Source organism: Carlito syrichta, unplaced genomic scaffold (assembly GCF_000164805.1).
Source record: "Carlito syrichta isolate Samal-C Ts95f unplaced genomic scaffold, Tarsius_syrichta-2.0.1 Scaffold308104, whole genome shotgun sequence".
Taxonomy (NCBI): Eukaryota; Metazoa; Chordata; class Mammalia; order Primates; family Tarsiidae; genus Carlito; species Carlito syrichta.
This window is the reverse complement of record NW_007252200.1, coordinates 481,605-499,742: the sequence shown is the minus strand read 5'-3', so window position 1 is coordinate 499,742 and position 18,138 is coordinate 481,605. Positions and strand designations below refer to the sequence as shown.

Sequence of the window (18,138 nt, the reverse complement as noted above, 5' to 3'; positions counted from 1 at the left end):
TCAGGGTCACTTAAGGAACGCATCCCTCTTTAAGAGTATTTTGGTCTTCTCTTTTGCAGACATACTTACCAAGCGTTGGAGTAATATTATAGATAAAAATGCCTATTGGATCCAAAGAGAGGCCAACTTTTTTTGAAATTTTTAAGACACGATGCAACAAAGCAGGTACTGACAAATTTTATATAACTTGATAAATCACACCTACAAAATGTTTTCAGAAAAATAAAGGTACATGCTTGCTAAAGAGAACTCAATACTTCATGATTTTGCTTATACCTTAAACTAATACTTTTGGACTCATAAATCCAGTTAAGGACATAATTGTTTACAGGTTAACCAGATGATAAATACAGACCCTTAGGTGGTTAAAGAGTGGACTGGCCCCTTGGTTAGCAGTGGGAAGAATCGTTTTTAAAGCATTGCTAACGAATCAAATATTGGTAATATTCCTTTTTGATTGAGGTTGTCAAACATCTTGGCCTCAGTACTCCTTACACTCTTAAAAATGATAGAGGACCCCCAAAGAGCTTTTGTTAATGTAGGTTACCATATTAGAAATTAAAACTAAGAACTTAAGATATTCATTGATTTACTTAAAAATGACAAAAATAAACCCACTGCTTATTACAATAAATAACATTTTTATGAAAAATAACTATATTTTCCAAAACAACAAGAAAAAATGAGTGGAATCGTTTTTATAATTTTGTAGTTCTCTTTAATGTCTGCCTCAAAAGAAAATAGCTGGATTCTCACATCTGTATCTGCATTTAATCTGTTGCACTATGTTGTGCTGGTAGAAGTACGTGAAGAAACTTCAACCTCGTTAGCTAGGCAGTTGGGAAAAGGAGTATTTTGTCTTCAGTTACGTGTATTTTTCTTTATTAGTCTCTTGTGCTCTGAACAGATCTTTCAGAGATCTAATAGATACACCAATAGATCTTTCCGTGTTTTAACATCATGCAGCGATTATTTGGAAGATGTTGGTATTCTGAATTATATACATATTCCAAATATTGAAAAACTTTATTAAGCAGTATTTTTTTTAAAAATCACATTCATTAGTATCACCACTGATCTTATCAGAAAAGTCTTTTAAGATTGGGAAAAAGGGCCAGGCTCGGTGGCTTAGCCTGTAATCCCAGCACTTTGGGAGGCCAAGGCGAGTGGATTGCCCAAGACTGCGGGTTTGAGACCAGTCCAGGCAACTTGGCAAGACCTCGTCTCTACAATAAATAAAAAATTAGTCGGGCTTGGTAGCATGTCCCTGTAGTTCTGGCTACTTGGAAGGCTGAGGCGGAAGGATCGCCATAGCCCAGCAGGCTGACACTGGGGTGGCTGTGAGTGTGCCACTGCACTCCAGCCTGGGCGACAGAGTGAGACTCCAAATTAAAAAAATAAAAAGATTGGAATAAAGTGAGCTACTGGAAATTCTTAATTTTCATTTGAAAGCTCACATTTTATCATTGACAACAGACTGTTTCCTTACAGTAGCAGGGTCACTTCACTAATTTGTGAGACAATATCTACCAAATTATCTAAGTTTCAAGTAAAAATGAACTTTCATGAAAAAAGCTCCTAGTGCAGCTCACAAGTCATGAGAGGTTTTCTAGATAGCTATTTTCTTCAGTATGCCAAAGTTTATGCGTACTTCCCATTTTGTCAGAGAATATTAAAAAGATGTGCTCTAGCATCAAGCTTTAATAAAATTAATTTGTACTGTTTCATGAGGACATTCTTTTTTTTATTTTAAAGATGTGGGGTACAATTCAGGGTTAAGTATACAAATGTTCATTATACCGGTACCCTTGTTGATGCCCCCCTTCCCCCCAGCATAATCCCACTACTGCCAATCCTACCCCCACATGGAAACATTCTTAAGTTAAGCTGGTGTTATTTTGTAACAAGGGCCCTGGTAAAATGTACAGTGACTACTAGTATACTTTGGTGCCACTGTCTTAACTCATTGCTGGCAGTTTTACCCACCCTTATCTTTGCACCATCCATACAAATGTCAGCATCATGAAAAAAGCAAGTGATATATGTTAGTATGAAAATAGTTTGAACAGCTACTGTACAGGATAGATAGATCATAATAGAAATTTTGTTGTTTTTTCCTTTAAGACAAATTTTCTTTTTTTTTTTTTTGAGGTGGTATGTCACTGTTTTGCCCAGGCTGGAGTGCAATGGCATAATCAAGGCTCACAGCAGCCTCTACCTCCTGAGCTCAGGCATTCGTTCTGCCTCAGCCTTCTGAGTAGCTGGGACTACAGGCATGTACCTCCATGTCTAGCTAGTTTTTTGTTTTTTTGTAGATACAAAGTTTCACTGTATTACCCAGGCTGGTCTCGAACTCCTGGACTCAAGCAGTCTTCCTGCCTTGACCTCCCTAAGTGCTGGGATTACAGGTGTGAGCCACTGTGCCAGTTCATGAAAGACTCTTTTTTCTCCATTTTATTTGAGAGTCAGCACATTTCTTCTGCCCATATATTTGCCACATTACACTTAGGTAGTCTTCATAGTTCGTTGAATTTTATCTATGGAGTATATTCTTACTGTGAATGTTTTTTTTCCTCTAAATTATGAATATTAAGATAGAAAATAGGAATTAAATAAAAATATTTTAAAAGCTAAGTGCTATCTTGTAACTTCTGTGAACTCTTCTTGTACTTTGCTACAGGTTTATAAGAAAATGGATGAATAATCTTGCTCAATTAGTAATGTCTTAACAAAAGTAATCCATCAAGCATCGTTTTCCTTATTATGCCTTAACTATGCTGGCTTATAGATTATTCTGTGTCATTGGTTAAAACTAAGGTAGGATTTTAATTTTTCTTACAGATTTAGGACCAATAAGCCTTAATTGGTTTGAAGAACTTTCTTCAGAAGCTCCGCTCTATAATTCTGAGCCTACAGAAGAACCTGAATATAAAATCAGCAGTTATGAACCAAACTTATTTAAAACACCACAAAGGAAACCCTCTTTTCATCAATTGGCTTCAACTCCAATAATATTCAAAGAGCAAGGACTGACTCTGCCGCTGTACCAATCTCCTGTAAAAGAATTAAGTAAGTACAGTTTAGAGTTAGGTAAGTAATGTGATGTGGTAGCCTGGAGAAAAATATAAACTAGAAATTCAAACAAACTTGTGTTAAAAATCTCAGCTTTTTTATTTACTAATTGTGTCATGTTGGGCAAATCAGTCTCTTTGACTTCACTTTTCTCAGTTGAACAATGGAACTGATGAAACTAGTACCTGATGGGTTTGAATTAAATTATAATGTAGGTGCTTCATAAATGTCTCTTTTCCTCTCTCCTTTGATTAATACATTTTGCCCACTGAGATGTGCTAAATTTTGTCTTTTTATGCCAAAAAAACCCTAAGATTTGTTTTGGTTTTAATTAAGCTAAACTATATTTCTGTAGTCTATCACAGAGGGCAGAAATTATTTTTATCATTATGCTATAAATCGCGTGCTTTGGTAGCAATTTCCCTGCCCCAGGTGCCACATGTTCTAAGCAATTCTGTAATAAGATTTTGCATTTAATCATTCAAAACTTTCGCTTTGCGGTATTACTGTTTAAAGGGGTCAGTATTACTCTTTAGTAAGGGGTATGAATAGTACACAATTAAAGTATAGTATCAGGTTGAATGTGGTATGTACCAAAAAAATATATAAAAACGTACGATGAGAGTTGAGAAGAAGAGCAAATAGTATTGAGAGGACTTAAACAGTGATTCTTTGAATTGAACTTTGAAGGACAGGTGAAATTCAGAAATTTGAAGGATGTGGAAGAATGATGATGTTCTAGGCAGAGGGAACAATCTGAGGAAGAATACATGATTTGCTCAGGGAATAGCAAGTAATTGAGGCTGGTTTGAGGTGTTACAGGTCTGAAAGGAACCGAAAGACAACCTAAGGCTAAAAAAAGGCAGGTTAAAGGCGGGCATTGAAGGCCAGGCTAAAGAAATTGAATTTAATTGGTTGTTGAGCTGAGAAGTCTCATGCAAATTTGTGCAATTTCATGTACAAATGTCAAACTTTTGATCACCTCCCTTTGTCCTCATAATAGAATCCAAACTCAAGGAGTTATAGTTCCTTTGTAATCTAGTCTCATTAACATTCTTGGCTCATCTTGCCATATTCTTCCTCACACCTGTCTTCATTTACCATTCATTCATACTGAATTTCTTCGTTTTCAAACCACCATGCTCTCTGACTCTTTACACATGTTGTTACCTCTACACACAACTTTCTTCTTACCTTTTTGGGGGCATCAGGATCTCAGTGTGTCACCCAGATTAGAGTGCAGTGGCACATTCACTTCTCACTGCAGCCTTCAACTCTTGGGCTCAAGTGATCCTCCTACCTCAGCCTCCCAAGTATCTGGGACCGCAGGTGTGTACCGCCACATGTAGCAAATTTTTTTTTATTTTTTGTAGAGATGAGGGCTTGCTGGGCTATACATTTTACTTTAATAACATTGACATAGCTAATTTTTCCCAAAAGTTCTCTAAGTTAGAGATTATAGGGTCTGCTAAAACAACTGTCTTTCAAAGCATTTTCTTCTAAGAGTAATAATAAGTGCCTCAGGTGTCAAATTTGTAGTCGCTGTCAACCAGTGGAACCACATCAGTAGTTAATGCTGTGGAGAGTCAAGTATAGTGTACTTTAATTAAAAATAAGACTATTAAAAAACTGCAAGTTGGATTTGATTTTGGTAGAGCCCTCTGTCACTTTAGAAACCCTGTCTGAGCATAATTGTCTTAGAAAGTGAATGTGTTTAATGAGAATAGAAATATGTGTATTGCTGTCTACAACTCACTTTCTCTAATTACAGGTAATTTATTCATTCAGCCAACATTTCTGGAGTGACTGTAACATATCAGACAGTATTGTAGTTATTACAGTGATAAATAAGAAAACCTTTATCTCAAGGAGCTCACAGTCTAATGAGAAAGGAACAAACTGTGTATGATAACCTTTCCAGGAAACACGTAGGCATGGCAGGCTTCTATGTGTTAATCTCACCTTAGGTATTTTCTGGAGGAGGTAGTTTTTAAATGGAAGGCTGAACGAGATGTTTCAGGCTGAGAGAAACAAAAAGAGAAGCAGATTGTATGAAGTCCTAAAAGTTAAACATAGCATTCTTTCAGGATATGCAAATGGTTGGGTATGGCTAAAAAGCACAGTGTAAAAGAATGGCGTCATAAAGGTTAAGAAGTAAATCATGAAAGGCCTTGATACTATGGAGTTTCATCATGTAGTTTGACTTGATCTTGAAAAATAAGATGAAAGATTTTTTTTTTTTTTTTTTTGAGTTGGAGTCTCACTCTGTCACCCAGACTGGAGTGCAGTGGCGGCTTCCGGCCACCGCAGCCTCGCCTGCTGGGCTCCTGCCATCCTTCCACCTCAGCCTTCCGAGTAGCCGGAATTACAGGCATGTGCTACCACACCCAGCTGATTTTTTTTTGATTTATTGTAGAGATGAGGTCTCGCTGCCCAGGCGGGTCTCGAACCCTCGGGCTCAGGCAATCCACTCACCTCAGCCTCCCAAAGGCGCGGGATTATAGGCTGAGCCACCGAGCCCGGCTAGATCTTGAAAGATTTTTAACAGAAGAGTGATGTGGTCAGATTTTGTACCTTGGTAGGCTTTCAGTAAGTGTCTTTTCCTTTACTCTTCTCTATATTACCATAGTACTGTGTAACTTAATTATAGAACATTCTGCATTCTACCTTGTAGTCCACTTGTGTACATTTTTTTAAAAATTTCCCCTACTAGATTATAAGCTCTTTGAGATTAAAATTATATCTTGAATCAGATCATCCAAAGGGTCTTGTGCGTGTTATATGCTTAATGTTATTAAATGAGGGGACATCCCTTGAGATATCCCTTTTTGGGAGAATTCAGCAAACTGAAAAACCTCTTCAGACTGAATGCCCATACATTCTCTTTCCCAGTATGGATGAAACTTTTTGTTTTAAATACTTCTAGAGAATGAAAATTTATAATCCAGAGTATATATATCCTCACTGAACTATTGCCCTGTTTCAGGAAGGAATATTGCCAATAGTAAACATAAAAGTCATCACACAGTGAAAATTAAGAGGGATGAAGCAGATGATGTTACCAGTCCACTTCTAAATTCTTGTCTTAGAGAAAGGTATGATGAAGCTATTATTTGAAATATTTAAATGAAATGTTGTTCTACATATATTTGTTTTATGGAGATGAATCTAATTTTTATGCTAATATTTTTGCTGAGAACCTGATGGAAGCTTTTCTATTTTTAAATATTCTTTTAGGTCGAGTCCTTTAACAAAATAATTTTTACACTAGAAACATAGGGTGTTTTTTTAAAAATAATGTTGAATTGGCTGATTTTCTGTATATTCTGCAACTTTTTAAGTAACAAAAATATTAATGATGAAAAGCAATAAGTTCTAGAATTACCAATAAGTTATTTGTGTACGTTTAAAATATATAACTTCTAGCAGTTGAAATTTGTGAGTTCTTTATACTGCTTTCTGTGGGCATTTAAAATATCACTAAGTTACTTAATTCTTCATGAAAGGTTTACTTTTTAAGAAGTAATATACAAATATTAAAAAGTAGTATAATTCAAACAACTGGTATGATTGAGTCTTTTTTTAAAAATAAGAATGTCGTCTCTTTTTGCCATTTCTATTATTTTTTGAATAATCTAAGGGATTGTTTTGTTTTGTTTTAGTTCTGTTGTTCTGCAATGTACACATGTAACACCACAAAAAGATAAGTCAGGTATGATTAAAAACAAGGCTATTTATTCTTAGAATACTAGAAATGCAATAAAAATAAAACTTAATAATTTCCCCCTTTTTTACCCCCAGTGGTTTGTGGAAGTTTATTTCATACACCCAAGTTTGTGAAGGTAAATATTCTGCCTGATATATTTTTACAGTATAGTAATTGAGAATTTGACGATGATATTTCTTTACCCTGAGATTCAGAGATCTGTATCTAGCATTCTGCCTCATATAGGCAATCAGTTCATGATAAGTGAAATAGTGAATGAAAAAAAAATTCTTAATCATCAGTGCTTTTCTGTAAAATAAACTATTATCTTTCTTTCCAGGGTTGTCAGACACCAAAACATATTTCTGAAAGTCTAGGAGCTGAAGTGGATTCTGATATGTCTTGGTCAAGTTCTTTAGCCACTCCACCCACACTTAGTTCTACTGTGCTCATAGGTAATACTAACAAATGACTATCTTATGAGGAAAGATAGATGATGTTGATAAATTGTCATCTCTGATGCTTCTGTTAAAAAGAAAATATTAGATAATACTGTCTGATAAGTGTGTTAGGATAATTTTGTTTAGTATAGATTGGGGTAAATCACAAATGCATTAAGTGGTATTCTGTAGATGTCAAATATTGTGTTTTAGTACTGTGTCATTCAAGTAGTTTTACAGATACTTATTTACACATATAACCATTTAAGAGCTGATATTTGGTATAATTGTGAATTTTTTGCAAATTATTATGCTTTTGGCATTAAAGCAGCATTAAACTTTTGTTGTCTACTTAAATCTGTTCTACAGGTCTGTATTGCCAGTGGTACTGAATGAGAGCTCAAATTTTACAATTGTAATTATACAGCTATATGATTAACTGGAATATTTAATTTATCCATGCGTTGGACTATAAGCTCTTTGCAGGCTCACCATAGTTTCTTTTACTATGATCTAGAAATATTTCCTATTGTAAAACAGCTTAAAATCAGCTTAAAACAACTAGAAATTTGGCTATTATAACTTTGTATTTGAAAGGGTATGATAATTCTGTTTTGTTTTTGATTTTTTTTGAGTAGGAGTCTCACTCTGTCGCCCAGGCTAGAGGGCTGTGGCACGCTCACAGCCACCAAAGCCTTGACCTGCTGGGCTCAGGCAATCCTTCCACCTCAGCCTTCCAAGTAGCTGGGACTACAGGCGTGCACCACCATGCCCGGCTAATTTTTTTATTTATTGTAGAGATGAGGTTTCGCCAAGTTGTCCAGCCTGATCTCGAACCTGTGGGCTCAGACAATCTTCTCACCTCGGCCTCCTGAAGTGCTGGATTATAGCCGTGAACCACCGCACCCAGCCTGTTCATTCTATAAGACGACAAACATAAGATTATAGAAATGTCTGTATATAAATGTGATTAAATACAGTGTGAATAAGTATTTGAAAGTTCATCTAAACAAACACATTACAATTTATAGGCAAGGATGAAAGTGTGGATGATAATGGAGGAAAAAAAGTAAATATTCACCATTACATCGCTCTTATTTTTGGAAGATACTAGGCTACATATTGCTTCTTAAATTGCAGTCATGACCCATTAATAATTGTGAAATCTGGCCAGGCACAGTGGCTCATGCCTGTAATCCTAGCACTTTGGGAGGCTGAAACAAGAGAATTGCTTGAGTCCGGGAGTTTGGAACAGCCTGGGCAACATAGCGAGACCTCATCTCTACCAAAAAAAATCCAAAAATTAGCCAGGCAGGTATGGTGGTACATGTTTGTAGTCCTAGCTACTCAGGAGACTAAGGCAGAAGGATTGCCTGAGCCCAAGAGATAGAAGCTATGGTGAGCCATGATTGTGACACTGTACTCCAGCCTGGGCAACAGAGTGAGAACCCAACTCAAAAAATAATAATAATAATTGTAAAATTTATTTTGTGAGTTCTATGTGCTTGTTAAAAAATGAAATAAAAAGAATAGAAAAATCTGTATGACATATAGTTAGTATTTAGAAAGTAAAAATATAGTACATCTCGTTAAATTTGAACTTTAGATAAACAGTGAATAATTGTTGAGTATATTATTTCATGGGACATACTAAAAAAGTAAGTATTCATTGTTTATCTGAAATTCAAATGTAATGAAGTGTACTGTGTTTTATCCAGCAGTCCTACACATAGTAGTTTGCTTTTGAAACTTTTTTACTTCCATGTATATGTACAGCGTCTTAAAAAATATATATACAAACATTACTGTAGATAATATTCAAAGCTTGAGTTTAATTTATACTCAAACCAGGATTATATTTTGTTTATTCTATCAAAATAACATTCCATTGTGATTCCTTTCCTGAGAGTAAGTTAACTTTCTTTAGTTAGATGAAATAATATGGGTAAGATCACTTTGAAAAGTAAGAAGTGTTTAACATACAGTACGCATCTAGACTGTATTACTGTCTAAATAAATGCTAAAATCTTCAAGCTTTTAGCTTTGAAGTCATGATCTCACAGCTTTGTCTGATTTTCTGAGTCATTGTGACCAAACAATATTGCCGTAAAGTCAGAATTACCAAACCATAGTTTCTTACTTGCAAGTGGTGCTAAAAGTGAGTATAGCTTATTCACTATGTTGATCGACCTTCTAATTACTATACTTGAGTCCATTTACTGTGTTTCAAATGTGTCATTTAATCAAAGAGTATACGTGTTTTTTGATGTCTGACTAAAAACTACATACTTTTTTTGCATTCTAGTGATATAATACAGTACAGGTAAATTGAATTTTTATTTTACAGTCAGAGATGAAGAAGCATCTGAAACTGTATTTCCTAATGATACTACTGCTGTAAGTAAAAAATTGACAAATTGTTGATACATTGTTGAAATTGCTTATAATTTTGGAATGTCTTGAAAAATTTTGTTACATTTTTAATTCCCTGATCTGTAATTTATCTAATATATTTAAGCTTTTGAGAAAGTCTCTAAACCTGATGCTGTGTGTGATTTTGACTTCCTTTAAAACTCTGTTCTCAGCCAGGCTCGGTGGCTCAGCCTGTAATCTCGCACCTTTGGGAGGCTGAGGTGAGTGGATTGCCTGAGCCCGCAGGTTCAAGACCCGCCTGGGCAGGCAAGACCTCATCTCTACAATAAATCAAAAAAATTAGCCAAGCGTGGTAGCGCACGCCTGTAATTCCGGCTACTCGGAAGGCTGAGGCGGAAGGATCACCGGAGCCCAGCAGGTCGAGGCTGCGGTGGCCGGGAGCGGCCACTGCACTCCAGTCTGGACGACAGAGTTAGACTCCAACTCAAAAAAAAAAAACAAAAACAAAAAAACAAAACTCTGTTCTCTCTATGTTTAAGAATAAATTGTGGCTGGGCTCGGTGGCTCAACTCGTAATCCCAGCACTTTGGGAGGCCAAGGCAAGTGGATTGCCTGAGCCTGTGGGTTCAAGACCAGTCCAGGCATCTTGGCGAGACCTTCTCTACAATAAATAAAATTAGCTAGGTGTGGTAGTATGCACCTGTAGTTCCGGCTACTTGGAAGGCTAAAGTGCAAGTTTCTTCAGAGCCCAGTAGGTCGATGCTGGGGTGGTCCAGACTCCAACTCAGAAAAATAAAAAAATATGCCAGGCTCAATAGCTCAGCCTGTAATCCCATACTTTGGGAGGCTGAGGTGAGTGAATTGCCTGAGCCCGCAGGTTCAAGACCCACCTGGGCAACTTGGTGAGACCTTGTCTCTACAATAAATGAAAAAATTAGCTGGGCATGGTAGCGCGCGCCTGTAGTTCCAGCTACTTGGAAGGCTGAGGCAGAAGGATCGCCGGAGCCCAGCAGGTCGAGGCTGCAGTGGCCGGGAGCAGCCACTGCACTCCAGTCTGGGCAACAGAGTGAGACTCCAACTCAAAAGAAATAAAAAATTAAAAAATAAAAATGTATATATACAGTAGTCCCCCTTATTCACAGGGAATACTTTCTCAGACCCCCCCCCATGATTGCCTGAAACCTCATATGGAACAAAGCCCTACCTATACTTACATGCCTATAATAAAGTTTAATTTCTAAATTAGGCAGCATAAGAGATTAACAATAATAAAGTAGAATAATTATAACAATATACTGTAATACATTTTATGTGAATGTCATCTGTGTCTCAAATTCTTTTTTTTGTTTTTTTTGAGTTAGAGTCTCACTCTGTCACCCAGACTGGAGTGCAGTGGCTGCTCCAGGCCACCGCAGCCTCGACCTGCTAGGTTCCAGCAATCCTTCTCCCTCCCCTCAGCCTTCCAGGTAGTTTGAACTACAGGCGTGCACTACCACGCACGGCTAATTTTTTATTTTTATTGTAGAGATGAGGTCTTGCCAAGTTGCCCAGGCGGGTCTCGAACCCGTGGCCTCAGGCAATCCACTCACCTCAGCCTCCCAAAGGCGCGGGATTACAGGCTGAACCACCGAGCCCGGCTTCAACAATTCTTATTGTACTCATGTGGCAGCAGTTTCTTCATCAGCAGTTGGAACTTTCAGTAATTTTTATATTTTTGAGTCCAACTCTATTTTTCAATCTGTCTGACTATCCTTTACTTGCAGTAATGGCGAGGTCACTTGTTTTAGGGGATTCCTTGCTGAAGTCTTCTTATAGGTTCAGTGTTTTCTGGCACAGTACATTGCTGTCGATCATATTCTGTTCATGTTTTCCACCCACATATTTAATGTCTTTTCTTTTTTAACTGAGCACGTAGCACGTACTCTGTGGCCATAACTTTTTCAGTTTGAGGTGTGACAGCCAACAAGCATGAATTTCTTTTGCCTTCTTCACACTTTCACAGATAGGAGATTTGTTCTTACCACAGAGCTTAGAAACTTCAGCATACGATTTTTTTTTCCTTATTAAATTGAAAACTTTCAACTGGGTGTGGTGGCTCATGTCTGTAATCCCAGCATTTTGGGAGGCAGTGGTGAGAGGGTTGCTTGAGCCCCACGGGTTGGAGACTAGCCCGGACAACTTAGTAAGAACTCTTCTCTACAATAAATTTAAAAAGTAGCTGGGTGTGGTAGTGTTCGCCTATAGTTCACTTGGAAGACTGAGGTGGATGGATCGCCTGTGCCCAGTAGGTCGAGGCTGCCGTGAGCATGTCACTGCACTCCAGCCTGGGTGACAGAGTGAGACTCCAACTCAAAAAAAAAAAAAAAAAAAAGAGAAACTTATCATTTAACTTATAAGAAAAGCACTTTATGTCTTTGGCATATTCACATTGTCAGCATCACCACTCTTGCCCTTTGGAGGCATTATTAAGTAAAATAAGGATGACTTGAACACAAGCACTGTGATACCACATAGTCAATCTGATAACCCAGACAGCTACCAACTGATTGACAGGTGGGTAGCAGATACAGCCTGGATATGCTGAACAAAGGGATGATTCATTTCCCAAGTGGGATGGAGCAAGATAGTGCAAGATTTCATCACACAACTCGGAATGGTACACAATTAAAGCTTATGAATTGCTTTTTTCTGGAGTTTTTTATTTACTGTTTTTGGACCTAAGTTGATAGCAGGTAACTAAAATTGCAGAAAATGAAACTGCAGATAAGATGGGGGAGCACTGTATGTGCATTGAGAGTCTTTTATACTCGTGATTTTTAAACTATAACTTTTGCAGATTTTGAAAAGCTATTTTTCTAAACATAATGAAAATTTGAAGAAAAATGATAGATTCATCCCTTCTGAGACAGACAATGCAAACAAAAATCAAAGAGAAACTAGAAGTCATGGTAAGTTGTTCTGTTTAGCTGAACTACTGTTTTAATTGACATCATAGAAGGACTGCTCCTCTTTTCTTAGAGAAAACACATTGCTTCTCCTTTCTTTATTACTAAAATAATGTCTTAAAGTATTAAGAATAGAAACTAGTTTTAGGTGACAATATTTAAACATCATACTAAGACAGTACTATTTAATGTATTGTGACAAAAACCAAACCAAACCTGTTACTCAAAATTTTTAGAGATAAAAATAATTTATCATTAAGAAAATATGAATTTTTTAATTTATCTTTTATAATTAAGAATATATGAATTTCTTTTTTCTAATTAGAAAGTGAATCTTGTTTAGGTATACCACAGTTTACTTAGGTCATTGGAATATTGCATTTTTCCTAATATTTGTGTATGTCAGTGTAAATGTGTAGGACTAGATAGCTTTCTGTATATATAGGATCATGTATATATGCATATACATATATTAAAGCAGATTTTACTCTCAGTTGTTACAGGGCCAAAAAACTGATTTGCAACACCTGGTTGATAGGTCTTAGGATTTTAAATTTAAATTGTATATACAGTAAGATTAGGTGAGTTTTAATTGTGTACAGCTGATAAAGAAAGATATTATGGATTAGAGTATGTATAAAAGTCTTTGGGGTCATTGGAATCAGGCTTTATCAGAAGAACAGAGGAAAGGTGATGACCAGAAAAAACTAGCACTTAGAATAACCCTTTAAATGCTAACTTATGGATTAATATATATATATTTCCTGGGGGAAAGATGAGAATTATATAAATTATATGGTTTTAAAATGTTAATAATGTGCTTCTGTTTTAAATTTTAAACAGGATTAGGAAAAATGTTAGGGAATTCCTTTGGTAAAGTAAATAGCTGCAAAGACCATTTTGGAGAGTCAATGCCAAGTGTCCTAGAAGATGAAGTACATGAAACAGTTGTAGATACTTCTGAAGAAGATAGTTTTTTATTATGTTTTCCTAAATGTAGAACAGGAAATCTACAAAAAAATAGAACTGAGAAGACAAGGAAAACAAATTTGTATGAAGCAAAAACTGAAGAATGTGAAGAAGTTAAAAAGCAAATGGAAGAACAACACTTACTTGGTTCTGAAATGGAACTAAACGTTAGTGATCCATTAGATTCTGTTATAGCTGATCAGAAGCCCTTTGGGAATGGAAGTGGCAGAATCTCCAAGGAATTTGTACCTTCTTCAGCCTGTGAATGGTCTCAGCTAACCCTTTCAGGTCTAAATGGAACCCAGGTAGAAAAAATACCTCTACTGTGTAGTTCTTGTGACCAAAATAATTCAGAAAAAGACCTAATACACACAGAGAAAGAATGCATCGATTTTATTACTTCAGAAAATTCTTTGCCACATATTTCTAGTCTACCACAATCAGAGAAGAAATTAAGTAAAGAAACAGTGGTAAATAAGAGAGATGAGGAGCAGCATATTGAAACTCATGAAGACTCCATTCTTGCGGTAAAGCGGGCAGGATCTGGAACCTCTCCAACAGCTTTTCCATACCAAGGTATCAAAAAGTCTATATTCAGAATAAGAGAATCACCTGAAGAGACTTTCAGTACCATTTTCTCAGGTAATATGAGCAATCGATGTTTTAAAGAAGGAACTGAAGCCTCTGAAAGTGAATTGGAAATACATTCTGTGTGCTCACAGAAAGAAGATTCTTTATGTACATGTCCAGTTGATAATGGAATCTGGCCAACCACTATCATACATAGTTGTGTAACTTCGAAGAATACAGGTTTAATATCTACTTTGAAAAAGAAAACAAATAAGTTTATTTATGCTATAAGTGGTGAACCATCTTATCAAGAAAAAAATACAGAAAGACCAAAAATCAGAACTAACTGACCGTTCATCCCAATTGGCAGCAAGTACTTTTAACGCATCACTTACATTTATAAATGCTGATTCAGGTACCTCTTTTTTTTAAATGATGCTTATAGTTGTATGGATGGTAATTGCTTTCCTCTTGTGTTTTTTTCTGTTTTTTTTTTTTTTTATCACTATATCTATTTATTCTTAGTATCTGCGTACGTTAGGCTTTTGATTAGCAATATTTATTTTTATTTTGGGAGGTTACAATCTAGCTCCTTTCTTTTTCTTTGCTGTTTTTTAAGGTTTTATATATTTAGGAGTTTTTTTAAGGTTTTATATATTTATGAGTACTAGCGCGAGTTTTTTATATGCATATATTGCTTAGTAGTGAAGTTTGAGCTTTTAGTGTACCCATCAACCAAATAATGAACGTTATATTCAATAGGTAATTTTTCAGTCCTCATCCTACTCCCAATCTCCCGCCTTTTGCAGTCTTTGAAGTTCATTAGTACACTCTGTATGTCCATGTGTACCCATTGTTTGGCTCCCACTTACAAGAAAGGACATTCAGTATTTGACTTTCTATTTCTGAGTTATTTTACTTAGGGTAATGGCCTCAAGTTTTAAGTATGTTCCTGTAAAAGATAATGATGTCATTCTTTTTATCACTGAGTAGTTTTCCATGGTATATACAGTCCTCCCTTGATGGACACTTAGGTTGCTTCCATATCTTTACTATTGTGAATAGTGGTGCAATAAACAAACAAGTACAAGTGTATTTTTTTTTTTTTGAGTTGGAGTCTCACTCCATTGCCCAGGCTGGAGTGCAGTGGCATGCTCACGGCCACCCCAGCGTCAACCTGCTGATCTCTGGTGATCCTTCTGCCTCAGCCTTCTAAGTAGCCAGAACTACAGGTGTGTGCTACCACACCTGGCTAATTTTTTATTGTATTTTATTGTAGAGATGAGGTCTCGCCAAAGTTTGCCTGGGCAGTCTTGAATCTGTGGACTCAGGCAATCCACTCACCTCGGCCTCCCAAAGTGCTGGGATTACAGACTGAGCCACCAAGCCTGGCCATAGTTGTCTTTTTTCTGTAATGATTTCTTTTCCTTTGGGTTGATACCCAGAAGTGGGATTGCTAGTTCAAATAATTGTTCTTTCTTTAGTTCATCAAGAAATCTCCATACTGTTTTTTATAGAAGTTACTTCTTTGTGATACAAAGTTTGCATATATTTTTCCCATTGTTTCTTTTGCTGTGCAGAAACCTTTTAGTTTAATTGAGTTCCATTTGTCTATTTTTATTGTATTTGCTTTGGAGGACTTGGTCATAAATTATTTGCCTAGGCCAGTGTCCAAAAGAGTTTTTCCTAGGTTTTCTTCTAGGATTTTTATAGCTTCAGTTCTTATGTTTAGGTCTTTAATCCCTCTTGAGCTAATTTTTGTGTATGATGACAGATATGGGTCCAGTTTTATTCTTTTGCATATAGCTGTCCAATTTTTCTAGCACCATTTATTGAATAGGTGCCATTTCCCCACTGTATATTTTTGTTGACTTTGTCAAAGATAAGTTGGTTGTAAGTATGAAACCATACTATGCTGTTTTGGTTACCATAGCTAGCTTCATGGTAAATAAAATTTAAAGCCTAGTAATGTGATGCCTCCACCTTTGTTCTTTTCACTTAGGATTACTTTGGCTATTTGGGTTCTGTTTTGGTTCCATATGAATTTTAGAATTGTTTTTTCTAATTCTGCAAAAAGTTGCATTGGTAATTTGATAGGGATTGTGCTGAATCTGTGGATTGCTTTGGGCAGTATGGTTTGTTTGTTTGTTTGTTTATTCTTCCAATGCATGGCCTGGAATGTTTTTCCATTTGTGTCATCTATGATTTCTTTCATCAGTGTTTTGAAGTTTTCCTTGTAGAAATCTTTCACCTCCTTGATTAAGTATATTTCTAGGGTTCTTTTGTTTTTTTGCAGCTATTGTAAATGGGATTATCTTCTTGATTTGGTCTTCAACTAGATTTCTGTCATGTGTATAAATGCTACTGACTTCTGTACATTAATTTGTATCCTAAAACATTTTTTTTTTTTGAATCGGAGTCTCACTCTTTCACCCAGACTGCGGTGCAGTGACCACTCCCAGCCACCGCAACCTCAACCTGCTGGGCTCCGGCGATCCTTCCGCCTCAGCCTTCCAAGTAGCCGGAATTACAGGCACGTGCTACCACGCCCAGCTGATTTTTTGATTTACTGTAGAGATGAGGTCTCGCTGCCCAGGCAGGTCTCAAACCCACGGGCTCAGGCAATCCACTCACCTCAGCCTCCCAAAGGCGCGGGATTTCAGGCTGAGCCATCGAGCCTGGCTTGTATCCTAAAACTTTAATGGATTCATTTACTAGATGTAAGAGGCTTTTGGTGGAATCTTTAGGGTTTTCTCTAGATATAAGATCATATTATCAGTGAACAGGAATAATTTGACTTCCTCTTTCCAGTTTCAATGCCTTTTATTTTTCTCTCTTAACCTGGTTGCTCTGGCGAGAAGAACTTCCCATACTATATTGAATAAGAGTGGTGAAGGTGAGCGTCCTTGTCTTGTTCCAGTTCTTAGAGGGAATGCTTTCAACTTTTTTCCATTTAGTATGATGTTGGCTGTGGGCTTGTTATATTTGGCCTTTATTATCTTGAAGTATGTTCCTTCTGTGCCTCATTTGGGTGTTTTTTTTTTTTTTTTTCCGAGTTGGAGTCTCACTCTGTCACTCAGACTGGAGTACAGTGGCCGCTCCTGGACACTGCAGCCTTGGCCTGCGGGGCTCCAGCGATCCTTCCACCTCAACCTTCCAAGTAGCTGGAACTACAGGCGAGCGCTACCACGCCCGTGCCTGTAGTTCCAGCTAATTTTTTGATTTTTTGTAGAGATGAGGTCTTGCCAAGTAGCCCAGGCAGGTCTCGAGCCTGTGGGCTCAGGCAATCCACTCACCTCGGCCTCGCAAAGCGCGGGATTCCAGGCTGAGCCACCGAGCCCGGCTATTTTTTTTTTTTAATTATGAAGTGATGAATTTTACTGAATACTTTTTCTGCATCTCTTGAGATGATGATATGGTTTTCGTCCCTGATTCTGTTTATGTGATGTATCATATTTATCAGTTTGCGTATGGTGAACCATCCTTGCCTCCCTGGGATAAATTCCACCTTATTATGGTGTATTATCTTTTTGGTGTTGTATTGGATTTGATTTGCTAGTATTTTGTTGAGGATTTTTATGTCTATGTTCATCAGCAATATTGGGCTGTAGTTTTCTTTTTTTTTGTTGTGTCTTTGTCTGGTTTTGGTAATACTGGCCACATGGAATGAGTTGGGAAGAATTTTTTGGGGGGTGATTACCAGTGTTTAGAATCATTTTGCTTAAACCTGTTGAACAAGTTTGCACAGAGTATATATAATTATTACTTTTGAGATAGCTTTTCATTCATAAACATTATGAGTTTGACTACTTCGTTTTTGCTTTAATGTTGTCTTTTTCATATGCAAATTGGACAACTCTATGAATATGTAGTGCTACTTACTATGTATTTTCTCTAATGCATATAATTGAAAAAAAGCTAATTAGCTAAATTTAATGTAGGTCAATTCTATAATCGTGATTTTTTTGTTACATAATTGTCTTAAGTATTTTAGAGATTGCTTAGCGTTACTGCTAATCTCTGGGTCTCCAGAGCATACACAGTGAAACTCATTTTTTGTTTT

General features: G+C 36.7%; 1 protein-coding gene across 1 annotated transcript in view; it reads left to right on the top strand.

The window, feature by feature from the left end:
• Nucleotides 1-59: 59 nt before the first annotated feature.
• The window catches only part of BRCA2 (BRCA2, DNA repair associated), a 78,192-nt gene continuing 60,113 nt past the window's right edge, over nucleotides 60-18,138 (top strand). Inside the window, 10 exon segments of the mRNA XM_008064927.2 lie at nucleotides 60-165; nucleotides 2,842-3,090; nucleotides 6,059-6,167; nucleotides 6,735-6,784; nucleotides 6,874-6,914; nucleotides 7,119-7,233; nucleotides 9,566-9,615; nucleotides 12,428-12,539; nucleotides 13,380-14,385; nucleotides 14,387-14,490. Of these exon segments, the coding sequence (XP_008063118.1) occupies nucleotides 99-165; nucleotides 2,842-3,090; nucleotides 6,059-6,167; nucleotides 6,735-6,784; nucleotides 6,874-6,914; nucleotides 7,119-7,233; nucleotides 9,566-9,615; nucleotides 12,428-12,539; nucleotides 13,380-14,385; nucleotides 14,387-14,490 (1,903 nt within the window). The 5' untranslated portion in view covers nucleotides 60-98.